We start from the raw sequence: 12,343 nt of genomic DNA, 5'->3' as shown, positions 1-12,343 counted from the left end.
CGTTTGACATTGAGCTGGATTAGAAAACGAGTATTGGATGTTTCTATTGTTGTTTATCAGTGCGAGCCTGCAAAAAGCATTTAGCAACCGTTGTTAACAAGCCACATTTGACAGAGGCACGTGCGTAGTAAACAAGTCTGAATAATAAGGTTCCATTTTAATGTTCCGAGGCCCTATTGGTTGCGTTATAATGGTTTGTGGTGGTTGAGCTAATATTTTCACTGGCTGCTGTATAGTTTTTGTCTCTCCTATTTCGGGGCGGTATAGCCCACGACTCGAAAACACAGAACGTCCAAGCACCAGATGTAAGAGTTGTGATACACGCACACAGTGATAATTTAGTAAAGTAAATGGCAAAAGAAAACCCCACAGTTAATACACTAAAGGGGAAAAAATATATAGGTTATAACTTCGCTTTTATTTGATTTGTAATGGCCTGCTTATCTCTTCATTTACGGCGCAATCTGCCTACCTGTAATAGCATGGTGCGTGTGTTTAGCCAATGGCGTTATGCAATTGGATTAAAAAGCAAATTGGCTCTGTGTAATATTAGGACATGAAGTTTGATTTCAGAAGGAGAATACATTATTCAGGTGTGTATCTCCGTATCATATTTGGTATTCTAAGAGAGCGTGCAAGTGTTTTCCCCGTTTACCCCGGTGATTGGGCTGGAGACACTCACATGTCGGTGATGTTTTCCATCTCAGAATCCGACTGCAGCATGGGGAAAGCCACGATGCCACGGTCCTGACCGACGCACGATATCCTGGTCCCACTACATGAGCACGAATGGGGGCACGCGGCACCGAACCCCCACAGACCCATCAGAACCCAACAGAACCCCAGACCCAAGAGAGACACCCCGCTTCCCGTCATGAAGTCGCTCATCTCTACTCCCTCCACGCCCGGCCCAGGACCGCTCGGTCCGCTGGCAGTCTTTCTCTTGAAGAAAATCAGCGACTATAGATGTTCACCCAGACGGGCATGGACCCAAAAACATTAGACTCCGTGTTAAATGGGTGAGACGGTGACAAATGTGTGTTATTCCGCTCAGTGCTTCTCCAGTCTGCTCTAACCCGTCACTCAAAATCACATTGAGACACTGACGCTTAGAGCCACGGATTCCTTCGCGCCGTCTCTCTCTCTCCTCTCCTCTCCTCCCTCTCTCTCTCTCTCACTCTCTCTCTCTCTCTCTCTCTCTCTCTCTCTCTCTCTCTCTCTCTATCTCCCTCTCTAACCCGGCTGACACGGTACTCTTCCAGTCTTTCGCCACACAGAACAGTTCCTGCATGTCCTGCGCTTGTGCAACTGATAATCAGATCTGATACTGGTCAGATGGGACCTCATTGCTCGCGACGCACGTTTAAGATGGTGCGGGTGCCCATAAGTGCGTGATGGTGGGTACCAATGTTAGTCTGTGGATGGTTGGGAATATCGTTTATAGTCTCCGCCCCGTGCACAGCCATCAATGTACCCGTGTAATTGCACTGTGATTGTTCTCGGACACCCTGGGTAAAAACGTTCAAGTATCGGTCAACCTTGCTCGAATTGCGTCCTTGTCCAACGGACAATGACCTCATACATGAAGGACGAGGGGAAGCACAGGGATATGTTTTCTGGGGGGAATTGTCCGTTGAACATCTTTGAATAACGGTAACGGTTCCTGCAGGTGGGCTACTTTCAGACGGTCTGTGGTCTCCGTTTTGGGGAAAATGAATCCCATGTCACGAGACAGCACCGGGAGACGGCACCATGTCACCCATCATCACCTATTTAACCGCCATGTACTAGACTCCGTCCCCTTATTAAATCATTAGCCTGTATTTCATAATCGTAAAGATAAGTTTCCCGGCGTGTACTGAATCAATAACACGTCATTTACGGTGGAGCAGCGCCAGTCAGCCTTGGAACCATTTCAAATAGAGCAATAAATCTGCCTTCTTAAAACGTGTCCTCCCTCCCTCTCTCCCTCCCTCCCTCCCTCTCTCTCTCTCTCTCTCTCTCTCTCTCTCTCTCTCTCTCTCTCTCTCTCTCTCTCTCTCTCTCTCTCTCTCTCTCTCACCCCTCTCTCTCTCTCTCTCTCTCTCTCCCACCCTCTCTCTCTCTCTCTCTCTCTCTCTCTCTCTCTCTCTCTCTCTCTCTCTCTCTCTCTCTCGATGTCTCTATGTCTCTCCCTCTTCCCTTGTTCTCTCTGTCCCTCTCGCACTCTCCCATCACTCACGCACACACACACACACACACACACACTGCATTGACAACAGAGCTATCAAGGAGCGCGCTCGTCTCTCCCCAATGTCCTCTCCACGTGTGGGAGTGACGTGCGAGGTGACGCACTAAATGTTTGTTATTTAACGCAACGTCTGAACAAATTTAATGGGGAGTCTCCAAGATGTACATTAGGCCTCACAAGACCCATCCAAGGCCTCCGTCAGACAACAAAAGACCGAAGAGGACATGTGCCAACCGTGGATCATAATATCGAGAATCATATGGCTCACGCTTGCAGAAACAGTTCTGGACACGTCAAATTTTTTATTTATATATATAATATTTGAAAGCTTGATATGAAATTTTGAACAAAACTATTGTAACTTTTTTTAATTGCGTTTCCACAAGTTATGCTTTACTGAGAAGTGTAATGGATTTTAAAAAAATCCCTTTATCCCTTTCCCTATTGTCTTTTTTTAGTTCAATGGGATTCAACAATTCATGTAAATGTCTTCATCTACACCTTGTCTGATTTATTTTCTTCCCTCTCGTTTAGGTCCGGTTGTATTCATTGGACGGCGCATCGATGTCTCTGTATGAGTGTGTGTTTAAGGGTTTTCTCATTAGTCATTAGTTATTAGTTACCGCCATTTAGTGGCTTAAATTGAGAATTACAAGTGCAGTTCTTACAGTAAACCACCAGATGGCGATGGTAAAGCGCAGCCCTATGGAACGGGTTTGTAAGGGGCACAGTTTCGACAGCGCCATTGGGCTGTGCTTCAATACCGCCATCTAGTGGTTTAAAGTGTGAATTACATGTGCAGTTCTCACAGTAAACCACCAGATAGCGATGGTAAAGCGCAGCCCTATGGAACGGGTTTTTAAGGGGCAGTGTTTCGACAGTGCCATTGGATTTCTCAAAGTAAACCGATTTACAATCTTGCCTATTCTATTCTTTTTTTTTTACCATCTTGTGTGTGAGAGAGAGAAATAAAGAAGGAGAGAGAGAGAAAGAGTGAGAAAGGGAGGGGGTGGAGAAAGAGGTTACTGTTTAACTAATCCCAATAAATAGCCTTAATCATATCTCCCGATGACAGGGAAAGAGCAGTCGAACAGAGTAAGGAGTCATTGTCACTAATGTGCGTGTGTCACACCCTTCCCAGTTCCTTGTAAAGGTTAGTCAGAAAAGAGAGGGGGGGAGAGAGAGAGAGAGAGGGAGATATAGGGAGAGCAAGAAAGAGAGGGAGATGGAGGGGAAGAGAGAGGGAATGGAAACGGAGAGGGAGAGAGAGTAAGGCCCGTATAAGAGCACTTCCTCCTAAGTTTCAGGTAGTTTCAGTGTTTACTATGGAGATGAATGGAGTTGGAGAGCAGAGCCAGTCAACTGGGCTGGACAACCAAGCCTTCCAGTCTGAGGTAGGAACTCTCTCTTTCTTTGTGTTTGTCTATGTCTCTCTCTCGTTCTCTCTTTCTCTTTATCTCTCGCTCTCTTTCTCTCTCGTTCCCCCTTTCTCTCTCGATCTCTTTCTCTTTTTGTCTCGCTCGCTCTCTCTCTTTCTTTCTCTGTCTTTGTCCCTGTCTCTGTCTGTCTGTTTCTCTCTCTTTCCCTTTGTTTCTCTCTCTCCTTGTGTTTCTCTCTCTGTGTCACACACACATACGGACAAACAGGTGCTCACACATATAACACAAAAACTGAAAAATGTGAGTAACGAACCTGTAAAATCCCTTCAGACAGAAATATATACGTGAACACAGTTACGTTCAATCACTGTCGCTCTGGGATACACAGACTCCTTTCCCAGAACTGCAAGCACAACACACATCTGCAAACACCCTTTGCTTTTGTAGGTTATTTAACCAGCACACATACACACCAAGAATCAGGGTTTGCGAGTAACTCATTGAGTGGACAAACGTGCACACACACTAGTCAAACTTGACTCCCTGTAGCTCTTATCAGGAGATTCTGAATAAAACATACTCGCTGTGACCAAAACCAAACACTGGCAGCCAACTGGAAAGGTTAGCATAGTGTTGAGGTGAACGACACATTGATTTTCTGCTGTGCTGTCTACGTGCACTGTTTGTACTTTGCTTTGGAGAGAAGCATCCGCTTAATGAACAGAAGGTGTGAAATGGGAAAGCAACTGTTGGTCAACTGTCTTAGTGTCGTTGGTCAACTGTCAGGACACACACTGAAGCAAAAAGGGAAAGATAGAGATTCAGAGGCTGGAAGGGAAAGAGGGAGGTTCAGAGGCTGGAAGGGAAAGAGGGAGGTTCAGAGGCTGGAAGGGAAAGAGGAAGGTTCAGAGGCTGGAAGGGAAAGAGGGGAGGTTCAGAGGCTGGAAGGGAAAGAGGGAGGTTCAGAGGCTGGAAGGGAAAGAGGGAGGTTCAGAGGCTGGAAGGGAAAGAGGGAGGTTCAGAGGCTGGAAGGGAAAGATGGAGGTTCAGAGGCTGGAAGGGAAAGAGGAAGGTTCAGAGGCTGGAAGGGAAAGAGGGAGGTTCAGAGGCTGGAAAGGAAAGAGGGAGGTTCAGAGGCTGGAAGGGAAAGATGGAGGTTCAGAGTCATTGCCCCATACTGTGGATCCATGTGAAGACTGATGGATGACTCCAAAGAGTTACTTAGTCCCTTGAATTCTATCACAGCTCATATATGTGTATGTGCGTGTGTGTGTTCACAACAGGAGTCTGTCAGTGTTGATGTGCAGGATGTCCCCTACTCCCTCCAGGATTCAGAGAGTAAAGATGGAGGACAACCCAAGAAAAGGTATACACTTGCCAGATGTCTATACTGTCAAATTAGACTATTTTTCAGGTTTATTTAGTTGTAGTAGTTAATGATTTATTGATAAGAAGAAACCATACAACGAACACTTCGGCCTTGCAGTAAAAACTGAATTGCCCCAAAATTTACAATCATCAACATATCTCAGGGCATTAACTGATGTTTTGGTTTCAGGTTTCAAGCTTGTCTCGTACATGTTAGAGTAATTGGCCATGATTATCTGGAAATTAGGCTTCCCCTATACTGCAAAGTTAGACTTTCAACTAATATAATATTTTAAACATAACAATTTAACCTTTAGCTCCGTCAGCAATGTACAGTTGACCTTGATTAATCCAGCGAAACAGATTTTAGATGTGTCAAATAGACTAATAGAAAAATGGTGACTAGAACAATTTAAAAAGTGTGTGTCTTCAGTTTGTGTGTGGTAAAGTCTTTCATAAATCATTCTAGGTTTCTGGAGAAGAAACTGGATTGTGTTCACAGATACATGGAGGAACACAGATCTTGGATCAGTCTGGGTCTTCGGCTTGTCTTCGCTGTAGGTGGGTGACAGCATTAACCTCAGGTCCAGGATCAGGTCTTACAGTACATTGACCTCGGATGACATCATCTGTTACACTCGTGGCTTGTTTGGGAGGATCAGACTGCTTAGTCGAGGAGACTTCAAGTGTGGGTGTGTGCGTGCAGGGTGCTGTGTCTGTATGAGTGTGTGTGTGTGCGTGCAGGGTGCTGTGTCTGTATGAGTGTGTGTGTGTGCGTGCAGGGTGCTGTGTCTGTATGAGTGTGTGTTCCTTTTATGATGACATAAGAGGAACATTTTCAAATCTGAGCGTTTGAGCTTTCATTTTCTTAAAGGCGGAGAAGAATACCCAGGACCTTGTTTACACCCATCAACATTTCTAGCCACTGGGAGACCAAAGGCAGGCTAAGGGGACCTCATATTAATGTTAAATAACCTCCTAAAGTGAAATTTTCATGTCATGAGACCTTTAAGACTTATGACTGGTGTGTGGCTTATTAACATTTACACCAGACTAACTCAGTCCATAAAATTATTTATGTGTGTGTGACCTCGGAATGAAAAAAAAGATAACACGTTAGAAATAATCCAGAAGGGATCACCTGACAGGAAGACAGGAAGTGATGTATACACTCTACAGCATGTCTCACACAACTCGTTGATGAGATATCACGTCATAATAAACACGACACATTTATCAAAATCTGGATTAATCTATGGTCTTGTTTTCAGGATTGGTTGCTGTGGTGATAGCGGCATGCGTGATCAACTTCCAGCGTGCGCTGGCCCTGCTGGTGCCTAACCTTGGCAGCCATGTTCTTCCTGGGCTGGGGATTGGCTGATGGATCGCTATGGCAGTCAGCTGTGGAAGAGTCTAGATCCTGCCAAGTCCGTCTTCAACAATCAGTGGGTCTGGATGAGATGGTGAGTCACCCACCCCCCCCCTCCTCTCTCTCTCTCTCTCTCTCTCATCTCTCTCTCTCTCTCTCTGTATCTTCACTAGCTGTCCATTATCTAATTTATGATCTCACTGTTTTATAATCAACCAGAATGTCTTCTTCTTTATTATTGTCATCTCTTCTGCCTCTCCGTCTGTATCCCCCCCCCCCCTCCTCATCTCACTCAGGGTGGTGTGTGCTCTGCTGCTGGTGGGGCTGGTGTGCTGGCTGGTTCTGGACACGCCAAACAAGGAACCCGACAGCTGGTCTCGTTCTCCGGCCTGCTGGTCTTCCTCCTGATCATGGTGCTCTTCTCCAGGAACCCCTTCAGGTGAGACACACACACACACTCTGTCTCTCTCTCTCTCACACACACACACACACTCTCTCTCTGCTCTTCTTCTCACACACACACACACACACTCTCTCTCTCTCTCTCTCTCTCACACTCACTTCACTCAATCACTCACTCACTCACTCACTCACCACACACACACACACACACACATTTTGGAGTTACTGTAAGCAATTAAATTCATTATGCTTCATTGGCATTCATATTCAAGTTAAACATTGTTGCCAGGTGTCGATAAGAAGTCCACAGCAACGAGACAACACATGCAATTACTTCTCTATCTCCCCTTCCTCTCTTTGTCCACTTTCCCTCCCTCCCTCCCTCCCTCCCTCCCTCCCTCCCTCCCTCCCTCCCTCCCCTCCCTCCCTCCCTCCCTCCCTCCCTCCCTCCCTCCCTCCCTCCTCCTCCTCCCTCCCTCCCTCCCTCCCTCCCTCCCTCTCTCCCTCTCTCTCTGTGTCCCTCTGTCTCTCCCTCCTCTGTCTCTCCCTCCCTCCCTCTCTCTCTGTGTCTCTCCCTCCCTCTCTCTCTGTGTCTCTCCCTCCCTCTCTCTCTGTGTCTCCTACCCTCCCTCTCCCTCCACCCTCTCTCTGTGTCTCTCCCTCCCTCTCCCTTTCTCTGCTGCAGGTGAAATGGAGGACAGTGGTGTGTGGAGTGGGTCTGCAGTTCCTGTTTGGTCTCTCTCATTCTCAGGACGAAGGCTGGTTTCACCGCTGTGGACTGGCTGGGCAAACAAGTAGAGGTACAGTACAGACACACACACACACAGACACAGACACACACATAAACATAGCTCTGGTGTTAGTGATCGTCTTGTCTCTCTCCCTCCATGATCAGGTGTTCCTCTCCTACACTGACGCAGGTTCCAGTTTGTGTTTGGTGACAGCTACCACTGATCACTTCTTCGCCTTCAAGGTATCTCTTCAGTCACTCACCCATTTCACTCATTCACTCACACCCATTCACTCGTTCACTCACCCCATTCACTCATTCACTCACCCAGTCACTCATTCATTCACCCAGTCACTCATTCACTCACCATTTCACTCATTCACTCACTCACTCGTTCACTCACGCATTCACTCATTCACTCACTCACACACACACACACTCACTCACCTCACTCACACACACACACACACACACACACACACACACACACACACACACACACACACACACACACACCACACACACACACACACACACACACATACTGTTTCTCTCTTTTTTACACACACACACACACACACACACACACACCTCACACATTGAAGGGCACCCTGTGTTGTGTTGTGTGTGCAGGTCCTTCCCATTGTGGTGTTCTTCAGCACAATCATCTCCATGCTCTACTACCTGGGTTCATGCAGTGGCTCATCTTCAAGGTACTGACCATCATCTTCATCGTTATAATTACCATCATCATCGCTCCAGGAAGCTTTTGTGTGGAAGCCTTGCCTGCCAACTGACAAACTACCTCAATAAATCTGCCTGGTTAGTTATGCTTTCCTTCCTCAGCAGTCAAGGAAGAAGGGCATGTTTTAAAAAGACTAAATGATTTCAAAACTAGATTGAACCGGTTGGATAGATTAGCATAAATAGCTGATCATCCATGACCTAACTAAAAAAGAGAGATACACAATATTACATTTACATTACATTTAGTCATTTAGCAGACGCTCTTATCCAGAGCGACTTACAGTAAGTACAGGGACATTCCCCCGAGCAAGTAGGGTGAAGTGCCTTGCCCAAGGACACAACGTCAGTTTGCATGACCAGCGAATCGAACTGGCAACCTTCGGATTACCAGCCCGATTCCCTCACCGCTCAGCAACCTGACTCCCTATGTTGTCTGAGTACACTAATTGTGTTTTTATAATAGTCCTGGATTTTGTTGTTGTTGACCTGCTTTGAACTTCCCTAGGTGGGATTCATCATGCAGGTTACCATGGGAACTTCTCCGACAGAGTCCATGGTTGCAGCCGGTAACATATTCGTGGGACAGGTGATGACTCCATAAAATATTGATGTGAAAGAAGACTAGTCTAATACACACCAAAAGCTGTCGGGGAAATAACCTCTCTCTCTCTCTCCCTCCCTCTCCATCCATCCATCCACCCCCCCCCCCCCCTCTTTCTCTCTCTCACTCTCTCTTCCTCTCTCCCCCCCCCTCTTCCTCTCTCCCAGACAGAATCTCCTCTCCTGATTCCGCTACATATCCCAGCTGACGAAGTCTGAGATCCACGCGGTCATGACAGGAGGCTTTTGCCACCATCGCTGGGTCCGTCCTGGGAGCCTTCATCTCCTTCGGGGTGAGGAAGAGGAGGAGGAGGATCTGTAGGGAGGTAGAAGGAGATGAAGAGGAGGATCTGTAGGGAGGTAGAAGGAGATGAAGAGGAGGATCTGTAGGGAGGTAGAAGGAGATGAAGAGGAGGATCTGTAGGGAGGTAGAAGGAGATGAAGAGGAGGATCTGTAGGGAGTAGAAGGAGATGAAGAGGAGGATCTGTAGGGAGGTAGAAGGAGATGAAGAGGAGGATCTGTAGGGAGGTAGAAGGGAGATGAAGAGGAGGATCTGTAGGGAGGTAGAAGGAGATGAAGAGGAGGATCTGTAGGGAGGTAGAAGGAGATGAAGAGGAGGATCTGTAGGGAGGTAGAAGGAGATGAAGAGAGGATCTGTAGGGAGGTAGAGGAGATGAAGAAGAGGATCTGTAGGGAGGTAGAAGGAGATGAAGAGGAGGATCTGTAGGGAGGTAGAAGGAGATGAAGAGGAGGATCTGTAGGGAGGTAGAAGGAGATGAAGAGGAGGATCTGTAGGGAGGTAGAAGGAGATGAAGAGGAGGATCTGTAGGGAGGTAGAAGGAGATGAAGAGGAGGATCTGTAGGGAGGTAGAAGGAGATGAAGAAGAGGATCTGTAGGGAGGTAAAGGAGATGAAGAAGAGGATCTGTAGGGAGGTAGAAGGAGATGAAGAAGAGGATCTGTAGGGAGTAGAAGGAGATGAAGAAGAGGATCCTGTAGGGAGGTAGAAGGAGATGAAGAAGAGGATCTGTAGGGAGGTAGAAGGAGATGAAGAGGAGGATCTGTAGGGAGGTAGAAGGAGAATGAAGAAGGAGGATTGTAGGGAGGTAGAAGAGATGAAGAGGAGGATCTGTAGGGAGGTAGAAGGAGATGAAGAGGAGGATCTGTAGGGAGGTAGAAGGAGATGAAGAGGAGGATCTGTAGGGAGGTAGAAGGAGATGAAGAGGAGGATCGTAGGGGGGGAGGTAGAAGGAGATGAAGAAGAGGATCTGTAGGGAGGTAGAAGGAGATGAAGAAGAGGATCTGTAGGGAGGTAGAAGGAGATGAAGAAGAGGATCTGTAGGGAAGTAGAAGGAGATGAAGAAGAGGATCTGTAGGGAGGTAGAAGAGAGATGAAGAAGAGGATCTGTAGGGAGGTAAAAGGAGATGAAGAAGAGGATCTGTAGGGAGGTAGAAGGAGATGAAGAAGAGGATCTGTAGGGAGGTAGAAGGAGATGAAGAGGAGGATCTGTAGGGAGGTAGAAGGAGATGAAGAGGAGGATCTGTAGGGAGGTAGAAGGAGAATGAAGAGGAGGATCTGTAGGGAGGTAGAAGGAGATGAAGAGGAGGATCTGTAGGGAGGTAGAAGGAGATGAAGAGGAGGATCTGTAGGGAGGAAGAGGAGAAGGAACAGAGAGGTGGAAGAAGAAGGGTTGGAGGAGTAGGGAAGAGGATTGGGTGACAAGGTCAATTAGAAAGTTTAATATGTAATGTAAATGTAATGCTACTAAGAACTGAGATCCTCACCTTGACATCATTTGAACACCTTGTTACTTATTTTTCTGACATGTCCTAAAACACAGGAATTACAGTCAGCCGGGTGATATACCTTTGGTCATTTCCTTCTCCACCCATTTTGTGTTCCAAAGAACACACACACGTACCTCAAACACAACTATGTAATTTCGCAATTGCGGGGATGATGAGTGCAGGAATGATTGCGTTATCTAAACCAAGACACATTCACACACGCGCGCTGGTGTAATTTGTTCTAATCTAAACCACACACACCTAATCTGTGAGCCAGATCTGAAGCGTCTCATCTGCTGACTGCCTCTGTGATGTCGGCTCCTGCCTCCTTGGCCATTGCCAAGATCTCCTGGCCGGAGACCGAGACAGGACCGTCACAGCCAAGAAAGGCCTCAAGCTGGAGAAAGGGTGAGACAGAGACACACACACACACTGACAGATGTACACACACACACACACACACACACTGACAGATGTACACACACACACACACACATACACACCACACACTGACAGATGTACACACACACACACACACACACTGACAGATGTACACACACACACACACTGACAGATGTACACACACACACACACACATACAGACACACACACACTGACAGATGAACACACACACACAAGCATGCATCTGCTTTTCCAAGGGTCTTCAGGTTGTCCATTTTCACTCCTCCCTAAATCTATCCTCCTCTTCCTCCTTCTCCTCTCTCCTCCTCCTTCTCTCCTCTCCTCTCCTCTCCTCTCCTCTCCTCTCCTCTCCTCTCCTCTCCTCTCCTCTCCTCTCCTCCTCCTCCTCCTCTCCTTCTCCTCTCTCTCTCTCCTCCTCCTCCTCCTCCTCCTCCTCCTCCTCCTCTCCTCTCCTCTCCTCTCCTCTCCTCTCCTCTCCTCTCCTCTCCTCTCCTCTCCTCCTCCTCCTCTCTCCTCCTCTCCCTCTCTCCTCTCTCCTCTCTCCTCTCTCCTCCTCCTCCTTCTCCTCCTCTCTCCTCCTCTCTCCTCCTCTCTCCTCCTCCTCTCCTCTCCTCTCCTCCTCCTCCTTCTCCTCTCTCCTCCTCCTCTCCTCTCCTCCTCCTCCTTCTCCTCTCTCCTCCTCCTCCTCCTCCTTCTCCTCCTCTCTCCTCCTCCTCTCCTCCTCCTCCTTCTCCTCTCTCCTCCTCCTGCTTCTCCTCTCTCCTCCTCCTCTCCTGTCCTCTCCTCCTCCTCCTATCGTGTCTCCAGGGAGGTAATAACCTGCTGGAGGCGGCGTCTCATGGTGCCTCTTCTTCTGTGGTCCTGGTTGCCAACATTGCAGTGAACCTCATCGCCTTCCTGGCCCTGCTGAGCTTCCTCAACGCTGCCCTCTCCTGGCTGGGGGGCATGTTCGACTACCCCGAGCTCAGCTTCTCTGTGAGGACACACACACATACACTGTATAAGTACCAACACATGATAGTGACTTTACAATAACTTCACCTCTCTTCACCTCTCTCTGTCCTGTCACTCTTCCCCCCACTCTCCCCTCTCTCCCCCTCTCTCTCTCCCCCCTCTATCTCCCCCCCCCTCTCTCTCCATCTCTCTCTCCATCGTCAGCTCATCTGACTCCTACCTGTTCATGCCCTTCTCCTTCCTCATGGGCGTGGCCTGGGAGGACAGCTTCATCGTGGGGGAGCTGATTGGTCTCAAAACCTTCTTTAACGAGTTTGTGGCCTATGAGAGGCTGGCCTGCGCTCATTAAGTTG

The 12,343-nt window shown here is 47.8% G+C and overlaps 2 protein-coding genes across 2 annotated transcripts in view; one reads left to right on the top strand and one right to left on the bottom strand.

Moving 5' to 3' along the window:
• The window catches only part of ntrk2a (neurotrophic tyrosine kinase, receptor, type 2a), a 28,275-nt gene extending 27,326 nt beyond the window's left edge, over nucleotides 1-949 (bottom strand). Inside the window, exon 1 of the mRNA XM_067231004.1 lies at nucleotides 683-949. Within this exon, the coding sequence (XP_067087105.1) occupies nucleotides 683-888 (206 nt within the window). The 5' untranslated portion in view covers nucleotides 889-949. The remainder of the gene's footprint in view (nucleotides 1-682) is intronic.
• A 2,612-nt stretch (nucleotides 950-3,561) lies between these two features.
• The window catches only part of LOC136937803 (solute carrier family 28 member 3-like), a 15,275-nt gene continuing 6,493 nt past the window's right edge, over nucleotides 3,562-12,343 (top strand). The window contains 14 exon segments of the mRNA XM_067230922.1: nucleotides 3,562-3,624; nucleotides 4,893-4,975; nucleotides 5,447-5,538; nucleotides 6,249-6,313; nucleotides 6,315-6,347; nucleotides 6,349-6,440; nucleotides 6,643-6,695; nucleotides 6,698-6,788; nucleotides 7,436-7,487; nucleotides 7,489-7,548; nucleotides 7,644-7,721; nucleotides 8,112-8,160; nucleotides 8,163-8,191; nucleotides 8,731-8,811. Coding sequence (XP_067087023.1) covers nucleotides 3,562-3,624; nucleotides 4,893-4,975; nucleotides 5,447-5,538; nucleotides 6,249-6,313; nucleotides 6,315-6,347; nucleotides 6,349-6,440; nucleotides 6,643-6,695; nucleotides 6,698-6,788; nucleotides 7,436-7,487; nucleotides 7,489-7,548; nucleotides 7,644-7,721; nucleotides 8,112-8,160; nucleotides 8,163-8,191; nucleotides 8,731-8,811 — 921 coding nt within the window.

The sequence above is a fragment of the Osmerus mordax genome, chromosome 28 (genome assembly GCF_038355195.1).
Source record: "Osmerus mordax isolate fOsmMor3 chromosome 28, fOsmMor3.pri, whole genome shotgun sequence".
Lineage (NCBI taxonomy): Eukaryota > Metazoa > Chordata > Actinopteri > Osmeriformes > Osmeridae > Osmerus > Osmerus mordax.
The sequence above is the reverse complement of the archived record's forward strand: the minus strand, read 5'-3'. Positions and strand labels throughout refer to the sequence as shown.